Source organism: Neomonachus schauinslandi, chromosome 15, assembly GCF_002201575.2.
Source record: "Neomonachus schauinslandi chromosome 15, ASM220157v2, whole genome shotgun sequence".
Classification (NCBI taxonomy): domain Eukaryota; kingdom Metazoa; phylum Chordata; class Mammalia; order Carnivora; family Phocidae; genus Neomonachus; species Neomonachus schauinslandi.
In genome coordinates this window covers 38,707,145-38,725,098 of record NC_058417.1, presented here as the reverse complement: position 1 = coordinate 38,725,098, position 17,954 = coordinate 38,707,145, and the positions used below count along the sequence as shown (strand labels likewise).

At 61.1% G+C, this 17,954-nt stretch overlaps 1 protein-coding gene across 3 annotated transcripts in view; it reads right to left on the bottom strand.

Moving 5' to 3' along the window:
- Window positions 1-17,954, bottom strand: part of RARA (retinoic acid receptor alpha) — a 35,048-nt gene that overhangs the window by 2,618 nt on the left and 14,476 nt on the right. Inside the window, exons 1-5 of one of the 3 annotated variants that reach the window (XM_021703903.2) lie at window positions 10,834-11,133; window positions 5,133-5,281; window positions 3,729-3,870; window positions 1,680-1,840; window positions 1,263-1,439 (exon numbers count right to left, since the gene is read on the bottom strand). In XM_021703903.2, the coding sequence (XP_021559578.1) occupies window positions 1,263-1,439; window positions 1,680-1,840; window positions 3,729-3,870; window positions 5,133-5,281; window positions 10,834-11,002 (798 nt within the window). In that variant the 5' untranslated portion in view covers window positions 11,003-11,133. Of the gene's footprint in view, window positions 1-1,262; window positions 1,440-1,679; window positions 1,841-3,728; window positions 3,871-5,132; window positions 5,282-10,833; window positions 11,134-17,954 lie in introns of those variants that run through there. The other 2 variants (XM_044921934.1, XM_044921935.1) reach the window with 2 other exon arrangements.

Sequence of the window (17,954 nt, the reverse complement as noted above, 5' to 3'; positions counted from 1 at the left end):
CAGCATCCCCCACAGGACCACCGGGCAGGTGGCCAAACCAGTGTTGTCTGATAGAAGCTTCTGCAATGATAGAAACGTTCTAGGTCTGCCCCCCCGCAAATAGTAGCCACCAGCCAAGGTAGCCACTGGGCCCCTGAAATGTGGTTAGTGCCGCTGAGCAACTGAACTAAATTTAACCTTAATTCATTTAAATTTGAAGAGCCACACACAGCAAGCCGCTGCTGTGCAGTGCAGATCTAGATCACCCGGTCTCCACGAAGAGAATCTAGAGGGAAACTAGAATTTGCAGAGCAGATTTGGGTCTCCAGTCCCCAGGACTGGGTACACAGCAGAACTCCATGAATGTGTATCAGCTCCAACCATTTCAAGCCTTGATCCAGGGCTGAAACTCTTGCATCTGGGGCATGGGAACAGAGGACTACCCAGAAATGCCACACCCTACTCTTCCCGCCCCACCCCTACCAGGAAGCTGCAGCCTTGTCACCTCTCAGGTTCCCCACCCTGGAAGTGGCCAAGAGGGGACAGGTGGGCTGAGCCCATTAGGGAAGTCAAGGAGCAGAGTCCTTCCAGCCTTGACTTTGACAGTTCCCAGCACGCACATCCTGCCTCTAGGCTGGCCACCCTCTGCTCCACCAAATGCCCTGCAGTCCCCTGAATCCAGCTGGTCTCACACCCTTGGGCCTGTCACACCCTGTCCCCAAGTTAGGGCCCTCTCACGTGCCCCTTCTATACAACCCGGGGTGCTCCCTCCTCCGGGACGCCTGCCCTGGGGGCCCGCAGCTGTGGCTCTCTCCTGCAGGGAAGGGACAGCCCGCCCCCATCTCCAGCCAGCACTCAGCAAGGTCTGGTAACCTGTTTACATATCTGTTGCCTCCACCCACAGAAGGTTCTCAAGAGAGGGGCCGGTGTCGTGTTCACCTCTGTTTCCTGACACCCAGCTCAAGGCTTGGCCACACAGGGTCCTAGGTGAATCTTTATTAGACGGAAGAGATGGGCAGATGGGTGGTAGGGTGGAAGGTTCAGTGGAAAGATGGGGTGAGCGTGGATGGACGCGTGTGTGGGTGAACGGGTGAAGCAGTGGACATCCAGATGCTGAGGGGCTATGGGAACACGTGGGGGAAGGGAAGGGTGGGCACTTGGGTGGGGGGCATTTGGACAGATCGATTCCAGATGTGTGTTCGGGGAAGGTGGCTATCTGAATAGCAGGACCTCCTCCAAGGACTCAGGGGCAGTGCCCGGGCGGGCAGGGTGCAGACCCTCACCAGGATGTCCAGGCAGGCAGCCTTGAGGAGGGTGATCTGGTCAGCAATGGTGAGGGTGGTGAAGCCGGGCAGTTGCTTGGCGAACTCCACAGTCTTAATGATGCACTTGGTGGAGAGTTCACTGAACTTGTCCCAGAGGTCAATGTCCAGAGAGACACGTTGCTCTGAGCTGTTGTTCTGGGAGGACGGGGGAGAGTGAGGGCCTTCTCCTCGTGTGCCCCTTCTCGGCCTGGCTCTGCCGCCCCCACGGGCCTGCCCTCCACCCGCTTCACTTCCTGAGAGCTCCTTGATCAGGAAGCAGTAGGAGGAGGGAGAAGAGGGGAAAGGACACGGAAGCCCAGGCGGGGGTGAGGAGGGGCAGGATGGGCCCTGTGGCACCGGGGGCACCCCGCCCTGCCAGGCTGGGGGAAACCATACCGTAGTGTATTTGCCCAGCTGACAGAGGGCAGGGAAGGTTTCCTGGTGCGCTTTGCGCACCTTCTCGATGAGCTCCCCAACCTCGGGCGTCAGCGTGTAGCTCTCGGAGCACTCTGGCTTTGGCGCCTCCTTCTTCTTCTTGTTTCTGTCATTCCTCACAGCTGTGGAGGGCAGAGGCCAGGGTTACAGCAGGTGCGGGCAGCGGCCCATCCCCGCCCGAGCTCCTCCCACCAGACTGAGCCGCTGTGGCTGCCAACGAAGTCACCCGGCCGGGCCTCGCGCACGCCCACAGCGATGCGCACGCAGGCGCGCACGTGTGACTGCGCACATACAAGTGCACAGGCAGGTAAGGTGTGCATGCACGGCCCACCCCTCCACGCCCACCTGACTCCCACGCCAAGCCCTGCCCCGGCACGTGACCATCGCACACACACGCACACCCCTTGGCCGGCCCGCGGCCCCTGTACCCCACGCGTCTGCGCCGGCCCACACTCCGGGCGTGCAGGGGTCCGGGGCTGAAAGCAAGTGTGCAGAAGGTCCCACCCCTGTGCTCCGCCTCTCCTGCCCCCATTCCCTCAGCCGGCTCCTGCCTCCACTGGCCCCCAGCCCTCCTGGGCAGCAGCCTCCCTGGGGGTCCCTGGGACTGGCTCCGAGCAGCTCCCCAGCCTGAAAGCGGGGGGCCCGGGCGGCAGAATCTCTCGGCCCATTAGCTGGGGGAGCTGACAAATCACCAGGGGCGCTGAGCCGCACACACCACTCGGCTTTAAAGAAGCGATGGGGTCGTTACCAGCCGATTATCCCAGACACACAATCACTCACAAGACCAGCGGTGGCGGCTGCTGACGCTGGAGGAAGGGGGGGGCTGGGGAGGGGGCAGCGGCTGGGAGGGGAGCTGGCATAATTTGGAGATCACTCATGTCGATTCTGCAAATTCAATAAAGTGCAAGGAAGAGGAGGGAGAGGGAGAGTGGGGGGGATAATTTGGGAAGAGAAAATTGCAGCTGTGACAAGACGTTTATCATTCGGAAGCTTTAATTCTATTGAACTGGCAGCTGCTCAGCTCGGGGCACTGAGCAGCAGGAGAGGAGGAGGAGGGAGGGAAAGGGGGAGTTGGTGGGGGGGCGGGGGGGGGAGGGGGGTCCCCACCCTGGTCCCTTGGCACTGAAACGCTCTGGGAGTGGAAGGCGGCAGAAGCCGCGGGAGGAGCGGCGCTGGGCCCTGAAGGGAAGGGTCCCAAGTTGTCACCCACTCAACAGCACTTCCTGGGCACCAGACCCCATGTCCTCTGCCTCCTGTGGCAGGAGGTGGCGCGTTGCTTGCTGCAGGGCCCCTCTGCTCCCATGTGGGGCTCCACGTGCCCCCCCCACGTCCCCTCCCCACTTCCCTCTTCCACTGCCCTCTCCACAAAGGGCTAGGGGGTCCTGCAGCCCCCCCTCCCCCACCCCATCCCCCAAGGCTCAGGCTCCATGGCAACGGCCACGCAGACAAGGAGGCGTCTGTCAGCGTCATTTATCTCTGACATCATCAATCACCGGTCACCACAGCAACACCCATGATTCAACACAAGAGGGTCTCCCTGTCCAGCCCGCCCTTCCTCCCTCCCTCCCTCCTTCCATCGGGCCTCAGCTGAGCCCAAACTGGAAACCCCCAGTTCCTCTGGGATCTGAGAAGTCCCAATTCTCTCTTCCAACTCTAGGGCCCTGGCTTCACCAGACAATGGCTTTTAGGTCCCTGTGCCCGCCACACCCCCAGCCACACACACACAAATCCCAGCCGGCACCCCCAGAGCAAGCCCTCCCCTCAGAGGCACAATCCAGAGGCCCTCAGGTAGGCCCCGGGCCCCGCCCAAAGCCAAGCGGGGCCTGGAAGCGGACACGCACGGCCAACCGCGTGCCAACACGGCCGGCGGCCCGCGCACCGACCGCAGCTGGCTAGCCGCGGGGACAGCCGGACAGGCCCGCGCGGCCGCGCGCACGCTCCCAGCCAGGCGCGCCGCCCACCCGCGCGCACGCCCCGGCCTCCGAGGGCGCGCAGGCCCGGCGCACTCACACTCCTTGGACATGCCCACTTCGAAGCACTTCTGCAGTCGGCAGTACTGGCAACGGTTCCGGGTCACCTTGTTGATGACGCAGTTCTTGTCCCGGTGACACGTGTACACCATGTTCTTCTGGATGCTGCGCCGGAAGAAGCCCTGGGTACGGAGGAAAAGGAGTCGGGTCAGCCGCAGAGGGCCAGGCCAGCCGCTGCCCCGGGCCTTCGGCCATCACCTACCTGGGCGCGCCTGACAAGGTGAAGAAAACGGTCCACCTACAAGGATACCCCCCGCCCCCCGCCGGCCCCAGAAGAGTCCCAGTGCCTGCCTCACACGGCAGGTGGGCAGCGGTCTTCCCACAGGCTCTCCCCACAGTTCTAGCTTCCTCCCTCGCGGGGAAAAGGACCTCAGGGCTGCTAGTGAGTCAGGAAAAGGGGCAGACGGGACTCGATGGGAGAGGCAGGGCTCTGCAAGCCACAGCCCTGGGCTCGGGGCACAGGAAGAAGAGGCCAGAGAAGGCCATACACAGGCTGGCCGGGGAGGTGGAGATGCACACACGGTCAGGAGTGAGGCAGCAAGACACGTGCTCACGACCCCGGCCAAGGTGCGTGATCACAGGCCGGCCGGGGCTGGTCAGGGTCTACACGCGGGCTGACCAGAGACAAGCAAACCAGACAAACTGGGACCCACCAGACAGGACAGACAGACACACAGAGCCCAAAGCCTTGTGCTTTGCCTTGCTTTCTGCCCCACACCTGGGGAGAGCCACTCCATGCTGAGGGGCAGCCCAGTGCCTCGAGCCTCAAAGCCGAGCAGCTTCTGCGCCCCAGTCCCTGGGGAAGACACCGATACAGAGGCTCGGGCACTGGGGAGAAGGGAAGAAGCCAGGCCCACAGCTGCTGGGAAGGTGGCAGCCACATCTGTCCTCTGGAGCCTAGCACGGGCACGGGGAAAGCCAGTCAGACCCTGGGGATCCCACAGCCTGGGCGCCTGAAGGAGAGGCCAAGGCAGAGCCCCAGCTCCTCCCTGCCTCCGCCAGGCTGCCGTGGTGAGGCTCAGGCAGGGCCATCGGGGGCAGGCCTCCTGGGTACCTGGCCAAGAGCCAGTTGGCAGCCAGCTCACTGTGACAACCTGGGTGGCAAGCAGGAGCCGAGCGGGAGGGTATGCCCTGCCTGCTGGAGGGTGGAGACAGGGAGAGGGGCTCAGGTGGGAGGGGGACCTCCAGTTTGGGGGTCCCTGATCATCTAATGCAGGCTTCCTCTCCTCCAAGGCTCTGCCACCTTCTGCGGGGAAGGAAGCAAGAGCGGCAGTTTCCGTGACATCCCCCCCCACCAACGGCATACTCCAGGACGAGGCGGGGGGCGGGGGGCATCCCATTTATCTAATCAGGACTGTCCTTCCCAGTGACCCCCTCAACTCACCTTGCAGCCCTCACAGGCGCTGACCCCATAGTGGTAGCCTGAGGATTTGTCTTGACAGACAAAGCAAGGCTTGTAGATGCGGGGGAGGGGGGGCGGCGAGGGAGGACTGGGCACTATCTCTTCGGAACTGCTGCTCTGGGTCTCAATGGCTAGAGAGAGAAGAGGGGAGGGGCGGTTAGAGACCCAGGTTACCATCCCTAATCCCGCGCCCACCCTGCTTCAAGAACTCCCAACGCCCCCCCCAGCCTCTCCCAGCCTCACCACTGCTACTAGGACTCTCAGTCTGGGGCAGGGACAGTCTCAGGAAAGCTGGGACTCCTCAGCCAGACTTGGAGAATGAGCTGCCCATGAAGCTTCCAGCACCCCATCACTCTGCCTACTCCCCCAGGACCCCACCTTCAAAACCAGAAAGATCAGAGGATAAACCATCAGATTTGCATGTAGACAGGACTACGCTTGGGGGGTGGGGGCAGGAGTCAGCCTGGCTCTCAAGTCCTGGCCCCACAGGGCAGCCTGGCCCCATCTCCCCCAAGTTAGGAAGGAGTTAAGGCCTGGTAAGGAGGGAGGGAAGAGGACACAAGCTGGGGGCAGAGGAAACTGGGGTCAACAGGATATTCAAAGCGGCCACTCCCCCACCCCCTCTGCTTCCGCTCCCTCCTTCACCCACCCCACCAGTAGCCACAGCCCCTCCTCCACCTAAACAATCCCCTGGCTAGGGACCCAAGGCAGGGTGTGCAAAGAAGAGTCGCAAATGTTGGAACAGAGCAGGTGGGGATTCCCCTGAGATAAGCAGGGGGACCCCTGGAGACAGGGAGAAGAGTCCCTCTGAGCCCCGGAAGCCCACTGCTCTGGGTGCCCCCTGTCTGGGGGGGAAGCAGCATGACAAAGGGGGGTCTGTTCCTATCAATGCTCTGTCTGTCTGCCCTCAATACTATGTCCGGGTTACTACCCTCCTCCCCTCCTGTTATTCAGCTCCAAGAGGGCGGGGCGGGGGGGGGGGTGACCCAGCCAACAGGGGCAGCCCCCACTGGCCAAATCCTCCCCACTGCCTGGCCCCCTGCCCATCACCCCAGGCAGACCAGAGCTGGGCTGGGTGGGGGCTGTCTGTGCCCAAAGCCTGGGCCGCTGGGGGTGTATCGTGCTGCATAAGAACTATGGCAGAGGCAATCCCAGATTCCCAAGGTACCACCCGGCATCCTCCAGAGGGCTTTGCCAAGTCTACTTGTCCAGGGCCAAGGAGGGGCAAGGATGTCTCCCTGAGTAGGGAAAGCCCAGCCTCCTCCCATACCCCAGAATCCTACCTAGTCTCACCCCAAACTCCAGCACACAAGGTTCTGGAATTCAGAGAGTCCCAGAGCTCCTGGTCTTAGCACCTCTTAAGCCATGAATCATGTGGCCCCCAAGTGCAGGCACAGAGAAAAGCAGCTGGACATGGGGGGCTGGCTGCGTATGACCCCCCTCCCCCTTACCTGCAGACACACCAGGAACTGCCAGGCAGTGATGACAGGGAACCAGGCCAACAACCTTGGCAGGGCCTTCCTGGCTCTCAGTGGGGCCCGAGCACCACTTTCCTGGTCAGCCTGTCTGACCAGCACCGCTGTGCCCCTGTCCCTGCCCAGAGACCAGCCTGCAGCAAAGGAATACTGGATACCCAGACCCCCACCAGTCTACAGCCTCTTCACTGACCTCCCCTGGCCCTCTGCTTCTCACCCCAACTCTAAACTGCCCTGGCCTAGCTTTCTACCCCACCTCACCCTCCCTGAGGCCAGACAAGCAAATCAGACAGGCGAGAGGCCTGAGAACAGCTGCTGCGGGGGGGGGGGGGGGGGGGTGGGGGTTGGGGGGCCTGGGTGAGGCCAGGAGGCAGAGGGGTGAGCCACAAAGGAGCCCTTTGTTGTGCTAACTTTTTCCAAGACGTAAAAGGAGTAACAATAGACAATCCAGACTGGTGGGGGGGGGTCAAGGACAAGGGGGTGTGGGGGGACCATGGCCTAGAATCCAATAAGCACAGGATGAAGGCACTGACCTCCCCTCCCCTGCCCTCCCCATCTGCCCTTTGCCCTGGGCCCACCCCTCCAACACCAGGTCCACCCCTCCAATACCCGCCCCACCTCTAAAATGGACAGCCGGAGCTTTGGGGTACAGAGTGGGGCAGAGGGAGGGGAGGGCATGGGGAGACACACAGGATTACCAGGGCGAGGGACAGACAGCTCTAAGGCCAGAGACTGACTAAAGCCGCAAAAACCCATAGAACTTTGGAGCTAAGGGGCGCCTGGGTGGCTCAGTTGTTGAGTCTGCCTTAAGCTCGGGTCCTGGGATGGAGACCCGCCTGCTTCTCCCTCTCCCACTCCCCCTGGTTGTGTTCCCTTTCTCACTGTCAAATAAATAAATAAAATCTTTAAAAGAAATACAATGGAATCCAATTTAAAAAAAAAAATTTGGAGCTAAGGCAAAGTCCAGAGAGTGTTTATAAAACTTAAAGAATGTGCTTTTTAAAATTGTTTTGCGGCAGGATGGGGGAGATGAGCTCAGGTGGGAGCTACAGCTTAGGCCCACCCACCGCAGCTGGCTGCCTCTGAGGCTCTAGTGAGCCCTGCACCCCCACCCCCAGCACATCCCCACCTGTCACCCAGGTAACAGCCCAGAGGTTTTGCACTGTGCCCTTTGAACCCAGAGCCCTGGCCCAGTCCCCACCTCCCCAGGCCTCCTGCCAGCAGCCTGGGCTTGGGAAGCCCGGGCACTCGGGGACCCCTGTGGCCTCTGCAGGAGTTGGGACTCAGCCTTAACTCTGCACACCCAACCTCTGGGGGAAGGACTGTCAGGGCCTGGTCCCTCCCCGCTCACCTCCCTCCCAGAGAGGCCCCAGCCCACAAATCTCTCCTCTTCCTGCAGAAGGAGGCGGCTGCAGAAGCACCACACCTAATCGGCTCCCAGTCCCAGTGCCCCGCGGAGGGCTGGAACCGGCCCAGGAAGCCAGGCGTCCCCTCCCGCCAGCGCTGCCAGGCTCCCCTCCCCCCGGCCCTCTGAAGGGCCGGGGGCAGGGGGCACAGCACTCCAGCTTCCCCACGCCCCAGAGCCGTTCACAGCCTCGCACAAGGGGCCGGTTTCCTGGAGGAGATCAGCAGGAAATCAGCCGGCCCCCGGCCAGCGGCTCCCCTCCCAATCCAGCTGGCCCGCGCGCTCCTCCGCAGCTCCCCTCGCAGCCCGTGGGGAGGGTTGGGGAGGGGGCGCAGGGTCCCCCCATCCCGCCCTTCCTCCCCCCACACCCCGCCCAGTGGGGAGGGTGGGGTAGCTCTGGGTGTAGCACGGAAGGAGGCCCCTAGCCCAGCGCCCCGATAAGCATCTCTCCCCCTCCCCCCCACCACGGGCATCCACGTGCTTCACATTCTTGGACGTCTGGGAGCGGGTGGAGGCGTGAGCAGTGAGACTGGTGGGGGACAGATGGGGAGCCACATCCTGTGTACCCCCTGTCCTCCAGTGCCCCCCCAATTGGGGCTCTGGGGAAGGAGGCAAGGTTCCCAGGGCCCTGCAGGATTGAAAGGGTCTCCTTCTCGAGCCAGCCTGCAGTCTCTTCCCACCTTCGTCCGGTGCAGGTGGAGGGGGGCCACAGAGGAGGACTCGGGTGAGGGGGCTGGAGGCCTCCTGTCACCATAGGACCTCCACATACACCAGGGGGTTCCTCCCAAGGCAGTGGTGGTGACCCCCGTACTAGACAGGGTCAAGTCACCCCCACCCCAGCAGCCTCCAGGTCTTTCCTGTCCCTCCGAACAACTCCCACACCCACCACTCCCAGCCCACAGTCTTGGGGCTGAGCCCACTGGCACCCAATGACATATACACACACCTACACAGCGCCTAGGGGAGCAGGGGAGCCCAGACCTCTAGCTCTGGCCAAGCCCAGACAGAGTGTGGGAAACAGGCCTCCACTTCCCCATCACCAGCCTCACCAAACCCAAGGCCTGTTGGACTGCATGCTCCTCCTCCCCGACCAGTTTGGGGCCAGGGAAAGCTGAGCTGCCCCCATAGAATGAAGAAAGAGATGGGGTTGGAGCCCAAGGCCTCTGATCCCAGCTTCCCCCCAGTCCTCTGGCAAAGGCGGCCAACATGGTGACGGGGGTGACCATGGCAGCTGTGCCCCAGTGATCCCATTGGGGAGAAACACCTTCCTCCAGGTCTGGAAGGTGGGAAGAAGGGTCCCAGTGTCACACCTCTTACCTCTCCCCTTTGGCTAAAGTCAGCCGACACTCACACCCCCACCCCCTGGCCTCCCACCCGTCAGCAGGCTGCGCCTCCTCCCAGCCACCAGGCTCCAGAGGCCAAGGTCAGGGGGCAGGACAATAGGAAAGGCTGGGGGTGAGGTGGCTCTGGGAGGGGCAGAGGTGGGGTGTCTCTCCACTTCAGGTCTCCCTCTTCCTAGAGCAAAGGGGCTGGGGGTTGCCCTTCAACCTTCTCCAATCTGCCAGGCCTCCAGGGACCCATTCTGCCCCTCCTCCCTGGCAGGCAGGAGGGAGGCAGCCGGTGGGGAGGTTGAAGCTCCAGGGAAGAGTGGAGCCCCAGCAGGGAAAGGGAAGAAACCCGACCAGGTAACAATAGCCCCCTAGCGCCGGCTCCCTCCCACCCAGGTACACTACCTCACAGCTGGGTTCGAACACGCCCAGGTGTGCACCCCAGGCGCTCACAGCTCCCGCAGGTGCACAGAGCCCCTCCCTTCCAGAGGAGCCCGAACCCAGATGGAGGAGAGCGGGAAGGTGAGCAGGCTGCCAGGACTCCAGGGTTCTCATCAGCGCCCCTCTTAGGGACAACCCAGTGCCTACCCCTATCCCTAAGTGTAAACAGGGTAACGAAAGGACACAGCTGGATTGGCAGGGGATGCATCCCTCATTTCCAGAGCAGCCCCAGACCCACAAAAAAAACCAAACTCATCCCCCAGAGAACAAACCAAATTAGGATCAGGAGGAGGGATATTCTTCCCACCAGAGCAGCCTCTTCCCCCCCCCCACCCCATTCCTGGGACAGAAACCTCAAAGATGCCAGCCAAGTGTCCAGGGCCAGAACAACCCTCCTGTGGACAGGTGCCCCTCCCCAAGATGTAAGGGTTGATTAGGATGGCAGACGGCTGTCAGATGAAGTTGCCCCTTCCTGCCACACCCCACTGCCAACACCAAAGACACCGAGTGGTCCCCTGACCCTGACTCTAATGACACCGGGGCGAGGGCGGGGGCAGCAGCTGCTGCACAGGAGAGGGCTCTCCCCCAGGCTTTGACGGCTGGGATCTGGGAAGGAGGCCCCTCCTCCTGAGCCCATAAGCCCACAGATAGGATCTTTACCCCACCCTCCAGGGTGGGAGAAAGGACCACTCTTCTGTGAAGCGCCTGGATTCCAAGCAAGAAGATATAAAAGGGGCAAGGGGCTTCACTTCCCCTGCCGAAGTAGCAGGACAGATGAACAAACGTTTCCTGAAGGGGAAACCCCCAAAGCTCCTCTGCCCTGATGTAAGAGAAAGAGCGCCCAGGGCTACTCAGGAAGAGTCCAATTGTCCAGCAAGGGCACCCGAGTTTCAGCAAGAGAGACGGGAAAGCGAAGCGTAGAGACAAGCCCCCCCCAGCCACGCCCCAGGCCCGCATCCCCCGTGGGAGTGGAAGCCCCACCGCCCACCCCCAGCCCCAGCTCCTACAACGGGAGAGGGGAGGCCGGTACCTACAGTGGTTTGAGCCATTCCAAAGCGGAGTCCGGAGCGGGGTGGAGTAGGGACCAGGGGCGGGGAGCCCCTTCTCCGGGAGCAAACAGGCCCGGTTCTGGTTATAAAAATCCACCACAAGGAAGGGATTGGGGGTGGGGGTGAGCCCCCCCACTTCCACACTCTCGTACATCTTCCCCGCGAAGACAAGAGGTCGGGGCGGGGAAGTCCTGCGCGCCGCCTCCCTCACTCAGCCGGCGGCGCCATCCGCGGAGAGCAGCTGGGGGCGAGGGGCACGTCCCTCCCCCCCCACCCCCCCAGCCGCGACCTGCAACCCGAGCCGGGGGCTGCCCGTCGCCCGAAGTCCCGCGTCAAAGTCGGCCGGCCGCTCCGCCAGTCCCAGGTGAACAGCGGGGAAGTTGTGTGGGGGGGCGGGGGGGTCCCTCGGTTCCCCCCCCCCCGGGAACGCCCGGCCGAGGCCCGGGAACTCAGCGGCTCCACCTCAAGGGGGCTCCCGTCTCGAGTCGCATGCTGTCCGAGGCAGAGTCCCGCGGCTCCCCAAGTGCGCCGGCCGGGGGCGGGATCCGCGTGGGGCGGGGGGTGGGGGGGCGCGCCGGGCACTTCCTCCTCCCCGCCGGGGCTCCCGGGCTTCTCCCGGGCGAGGATTCCGGGTGGGGGTGGGGACCCCGCGCGGCTCCGCCTCCGCCAGGCCCGGGGCAGCCGGCCGACGCTCGGTCTCCGAGGTGCGCGCCGCTGCCCCCGCCCCCCCGCCCCGAGCCTGCGCGCCCCCTCCCCGGCGGCTCCACCCCTTTCCCTCCGCCCCGCCCAGTCCAGGCACCGCCCCTGACTTAACCCTTGCCCGGCGGCTCCGGCTGCGGCGGGCGAAACGCAGAGAACTAAGAGAGAGAGGCGGGCAGTGGCGGGCGAGTGGGGGGAGCCTGGGAAGGGGGAGGAGAGAAGGGGGGACGCACGAGGGAAAGGCTCCAGAGGAGGAGTACGCGGGGCACGGCCGGAGGCAGGGTACGCGGAGAGGTGGGGGCTGCGCGCGGAGGCAGGGACGGAAGAGGGGCGGGCGTCTCCCCCATCCCAGTTCCGGCTCCCAGCCTCCCCCTTGGTTTGGTCAGTCCCCGGCCCGGCGCTGGTGAAGGAGAGGTGATGGGGCGGGGAGGAGGAGGTGGTCCCGGTGTCCTCCCCCAACACGCCCCCCACCCGGCCCGGGCCTCATTTGCCTAATGCAATGCGGCTGAACTCTCGCTGAACTCGCCTGGCGGCGCCTCACCTCCGGGTGACCCACCCACCAATGCCCGTGACATCACCCGCTCGCCAGCCCGCCCGCGGGGCTCGCCCGCCGGCCCCCGGCGCCCCCCCGGGCCGGGCGAGCGCCCCGGGAGACGCGGAGAGTGGCCGCAGGAGGCGAAGGGCCAGGGTGCGCGGGGCCAAGTGTTTGCGCCACGAACGCGGCGTGCCGGGCGTCCCGGGTGTGACATTGTGCAGCTCAGGCGCTGTGTGAGGATGAAACACCCGGCTTGTGTCATTGTCTGTGACATCATGTGTGACTCCGGCCGCCCGCCCGCCAGAACCCGACGCGGCAGCGCGGATATGCTTTGGCAGAAACGCGTGCAGAGGGGGCTCTCCTCCGCAAGCTCTGCGTGCTTCCGGCGAGCAAAGCCCCGCCCAGGGTGTCTCCCAGCCGCGCAACCAGGATCGGCCCCCCACCGCGCAGTCCGGCCCGGGAGAGCTTAGAGGAGGGTCTGATGCCTTCCAGCTGACCACTTCCTCCCGGAAGCCCTCGGGATGCCTCTTTCAGTGGAGGAAAGGCCTAGGGTGGGAAGGCCCATGAAGGAGGGGGATGTCCCTAGAGGAGAGGGTATCCTGTTACTCCCACTGACCCTGCAGCAGAGCTCCCTCACTCTAAAAGGGGATAGGAATTGACATGCTTCCCAAGGATATTCCTCTAGAAGACAGGTTCTTAACCTATGTTGTCAGTTAATCCTCAAGCAACTCCCAAGAGATAAGTGGGCATTATTCCTATTTACAGATAAAGAAACTGAGCTCTTAGCAAAGCTAGGTGGGTTGTCCCAAGTCCACATTGCTAATAAGGAGTAGAGTGAGTATTTGAACTTTCTGCTGCCAAAGCCCATATTCCCACCATGCCAGACTGATTGAAGAAAAAGTATTTTCTGAGCACCTCCTATGTGGATACTTTGGTAAGCCCGTTCTTGCAGACCTTAGGGAGCAACAGCCATTAAGCATATAATCATAAATATATATATAAATGTAATTACAAACTGAGGTAACTGGTATTATGAAACAACTATAATATATGCTTTGAAGGAGAATTGATGTAGGTACCTAATTTAGGTTGAAGAGTCAGGGAGGACCTCAAGGCAGAGACCTAAAGAAAGAGTAGAAGTTTAGATAAGTTAGGCAAAAAGTAGGAAGGAATGTGGTCCCAGTAAAGGAAAGAGCCTGTGCAAAGGTCCTGGGGTTAGAGATGGGGGGGGGGGTTCCATTCAAGGTACTGACAGAAGACTAGGTTAGCGGGAGCTTAAAATTCAAGAGGAAAACAGACACAAGACCAGGCTAGAGAGGTGGGCTGAGGCCAGACCAGGTGGGCTTGTTGGCCTCAAATGACTGGGATTTTATCCTAAATGCAAGGAGAAGCCACAGAAAGCTTCCAAGCAGAGGAGAAGCAAGATCTGATTTACAGTGGTATAAGATCTTTGGAGCTGTGTGAAGAATGGCTTGTAGGAGGGCAAGAGAGACCAGTGAGTAGCTGCTGCAATGATCCAGGCAGTACAACAGGGCTGGGGGAGGCAGCAAAGAGGACTCTGGCGTGTGGCTTGTGCAGAAGCAAAGTTCCCAAGACTGCAAAGCACAGACGTCTACTGGCCTGGTGGACAGGTGGCTGTGGGGCTCCCACGTGAGGTCTCCCCTGAGTGTAGTCTGGGCTGCAGACGGAACGCTGGGGTCTGGAGCACATATGCAAGCCTTGGCAGCGGGTGAGTGCCAGGGAAGAGGGCAGTCTGCTGCCACAGCCCTTGGTATCTTTCCTCCCAAATGACCTAGCTCCTGGGTACCAGGGACGTGCGAGGCTCTGTGTTCACTGCTGCGAGGTACTAAGGGATTCTCCATCAAAGACCCTGCAGAAAAGATCTCCCAAATGATTACAGCTCATGGCAGGAGCTAGGTGGGAAGAAGTCACTTCGTGGTAGAGAGATGAGTGTTGGAAGAGAAAAAAAAAAAGGACCCACAGGCATTCAAAGGCGCCAAGAGTGTCGTGAGAAAGGGGGAACGGCTGTGAAGGTTTCTGGGAAGAGGCGGCATTCAGGATATTCCTGAAAGGATGGATAGGATTTCTGGAGCTGGAGAAGGGGGAGATACCTGTTCTGGGCAACAGCAGTGTCCTGGGGCAGAGAAGAGGGGGTGGAAAGGAAGGCTCTGTCGGCTGAGGGAGAACTCCAGGGGCAGCTGCCTGCAGGCCCGAGGCCCCGTCCTCCTCTGCTGCTCCTTTGTCACATTCCCCATGGCTCCTCCAGGGCTGTGTGCTCTGCAGGCCCTCGGCAGGTGTGGGCTGAACTGAACTGGCCACCACTTGTGCCAGGCCCCCTCCCATCCCCAACCCCATCTGGAGGGCATGACAAACAGGAAATCAGGAGGCCCGGAGCCAGACAGACATTGGGTCCCAGTACAGGGTGGCCATCCCCCAAGACAACGATGCCGGGCTCCACCCGCCTCGTCATCACTGCTCTTGCAGGGCACTTGAAGCTCACTCACGCTCTCATCAGCCAGCAGGTCACCGTGGCCTCAGAGCAACTCATCCAGCCAGGAACGCAATAACAGTTTTGCTTTAAAGGGGAGGATACAGACTGAGAGAGAGGATGGGTGACCTGCCCAAGGCTGCACAGTCCTTTTTTAGGACTTCTGCCCGTGGTGCCTTGGTCTGTGAGCGGAGAGAGGTTCCCGGCAACCCAGAAATCAAACTGGGGAGGGGAGGGCCTCTATTGCTGACCTAGCCAAGGCTGATCTAGCCAGTCTACCCCGGGAGACCCAGCTCCGCAGGCTGTGCCTGACTCCATGGAGGAGGAGGAGGAGGAGGAGGAGGAGGAAGGAGGTAGTGTGGGCACCACCCCAGAGTGATTTGGAGAAGGGAAACACTTCCTCTTTCCACAGACGCTACCCCCTAAAGGGTAATCCTGGCCTGCACTGGCACATCCCCATGGGCACATGGGCTGTGGCGTGGGGTGGACCCAAGTCTCAGGCCAAGAGGACAGGCTTCCTTCCCTGAGTCCTGCCCGAGGGAGCCCAGCATCATCCGTGCTACCAGATAAAAGGTGAGGGGCCCCATTTGCACTCAAAATCCCATCCAGCAGTCGCTTGGCTGACTCTGCATCTTTAGACCCCAGGAAAGGCATTGCTAGCAGTACCCTCTCTCCCTGAGCTGTCCCTCTTATTGTCCAGGGAAAGGGTGAAGAGAAGGGAGGGATGGAGGACAGAGACGAAGGGAAGAGAGTGGCAGAGGAGAGGAAGGGAGGGTCTCCCCAAGCTCCAGGCACACACACGACCGATATGTGGACAGAAAGGGGCTCCCATCTCTGTCCCATCTACTGATTGCTTCCAACTTCCCTGCCCCCACCCTACGTACTGAAACAAAATAATAACTGTGGCTTTTACACTCTGTTCCTACAGTGTCTGGGTGAGGGGAGGGCTCCTGAGCTCTAAAACTCCCGTGGGCTGCAGCGGGCCGATTCGTGGGTGGGGATGGGTGTGAACAGATTGTATCCGCAATTTCCAGGACAGGATGGAGATCTGGCCCAGGCCTCTCAGCGCTCTTTCCCTCCAGCCTTCAGGATCCAAAACACAGAGGAGGGGGCGTGGCTTGGCTGCCTTCCCCTGCGCCCCCTACTGGGGGAAGGCAGGAGGTCCTCGGGCAGGAGTGGGCCTCAGCCGTGGAGGAGGGGGTTTCAACACTGGCACTGCCCCCCCAAAGCTCCCCCCACCCAGGAGTGCCCCCCACAATACCCTCCTGCAGCTGCCTATCTGGATGGTGGAAAACAGGTCGGCTTTACCGCTCACTTAAGCCAGTGAGCTTCACCTCCGCCCACCCTGTTGTCTCATGTGCAACAGGGATACTGACCCTCTCCCAGCATCTTAGGGATTAAGGTCTGTAAAACAGAGATAAAGTCGGGGCACACAGTAGATGCTCCACAGATGTTAGCATCCCGTTCTCTCCCACTCCTACCTAGAAGGGGCCCTGGTCCCTTTTCACTGTGGGAAAGGGTACCACACAATGAGACAGGAAGGATGCAACAAGCAAGGGGCAGAGCTGAGGGCATTACGTCGGTGATACGTCGGTGATCTGTCGGTGATCTTGCCTAATCTCAACCTTTGAGGGAGGTTCTGGTAATATCCCTGTTTTAGAGACCAGGAAACGCGCTCAGAGAGGTCATCCTACGAAGTAAGTGGCAAAGCCCGAACTCCGGCTACCCCAGCCTCCTCCACAGCCCGCTTGGAATTCCGGGAGTAAGCAACCAAAAAGGCAGGGCGGTTTCCCCTCCAGCCTAGACTAGCGATAAGAGAGAGAGACCCTGACCTCCCCAAACACATAGCACAATCCACAGACCTCTCCCCTTTAAAGACTCTATGCCCTAAGTCACCGGCCCCCTCCAGCACACAGACGAACGGACACCCCCTCCTGGCTCTGGATTTGATTCTCCCAAAACACACTCAACCCTCTGACCTTCTCACCCCATACATACAAACCATTAACCCCATTCCCAACACACACTCAGCCTTGACCCCCCCCCACACAACCCTAAAACACACACAACCCTGACCCTCCTCACAATGTACACAGAATCCCAACCCTCCATAGTAAATACCAGTCCTCAGAGATAAAGCCCCAGGGGCTCTGGGGAGGTGGAGAGGGAATCCTGTACCATCTCTCGGACCTCCCACTCTGGCTCCCTGACTGGAGTAGGACAAATACCCACCCCTCCCCACAGTGACCTGGACCTGTCATTCCACAGGCCACCCACGTCTCTGAAAGGGACACCCAAGACACCCAAGGTCCAGCCTCCTCCTCACGTGGGGAGAGGGAGGGGAAAGGGAGGGGGGATTATCCAAACACCTCTGTTGGTGGGAAGTGGGAGGAAAGAGCCTCATCTGGGAGGTTTCCTACAAAGAGGGTAACCATTGCTCCTTGCAGGAATGGGAGCCACCAAGGTCTCCCTCTCCTAGGAACTGCCTGACCCCTGGCACCAGCCCCAAGCAGGGAGAGCAGGGTAATGAGGCTGCCTCCATCTCTAACACATGTAAATTTTGATCTGTCATGCTTTGTTACCCAGGACTGAGGAGCTTGGGTCACCAGGCCACCCAGCCCTGCACGAGAAGGAGGGAGATGCCTGGCTCCCTGAGGCCCATGGCTACGCCTCTGGTCACGGAGAAGAAGGTCAGGGAGAAGCTCAGAAGATGGGGGTCTGGCTAGGAAGAGAAGTTGTTTACTAGGAAGAGGGGAGGGGTAGGGAAACCCACACGCTCAGAGCGGGAGGGGGCAGGAAAGGGGCATTGCCTAACCTGGGTGGGGAAAGCCAGAGAAGGCTCCACTTGCCCGAAGTGTGGGCACCCCGCCCTGGGGAGAAAAGGTTACCAGGGTGGGAAGTGGGGGACCCGGAAACCCTCCCCACCTCTAAGAAAGAGGAAGAAGCTTGAAACATTTAGAGGAGGGCATGGCATTTGCTCGTCTGACACAGGGTGGGCAAGAACCCAGGCCAGGCCCCGGGCCCCTCCAACTCTGAGCAGTGCCGGGGGCTCTGTACCCATCACCTGGGGAAGGACAACTTATCCACAGGTACCAGGTTATAAGCCCCCGACTTCTCCTTCCCTAAAAATCCCACCCTGGCAGGAAGTAGACGCTCCAGTTACCCAGCCAGCCCCCGCCCCCGCCAAGAATACAAATTCCAGTCCCTGTAGACACAATGAAGCACAGACATGCCCACCCATTCCCCAGCAACTCTGAACCCAGCACCTGGCCTCCCTGGTCACCTAGCACAGACTGGAAGACTAGGCCAGAATCGGTCACTGTGCTATCCGCCACTGCTGTGTGAGAAAACAGAAGATGGAGACAGTGGAGCCTGCCAGGGGAA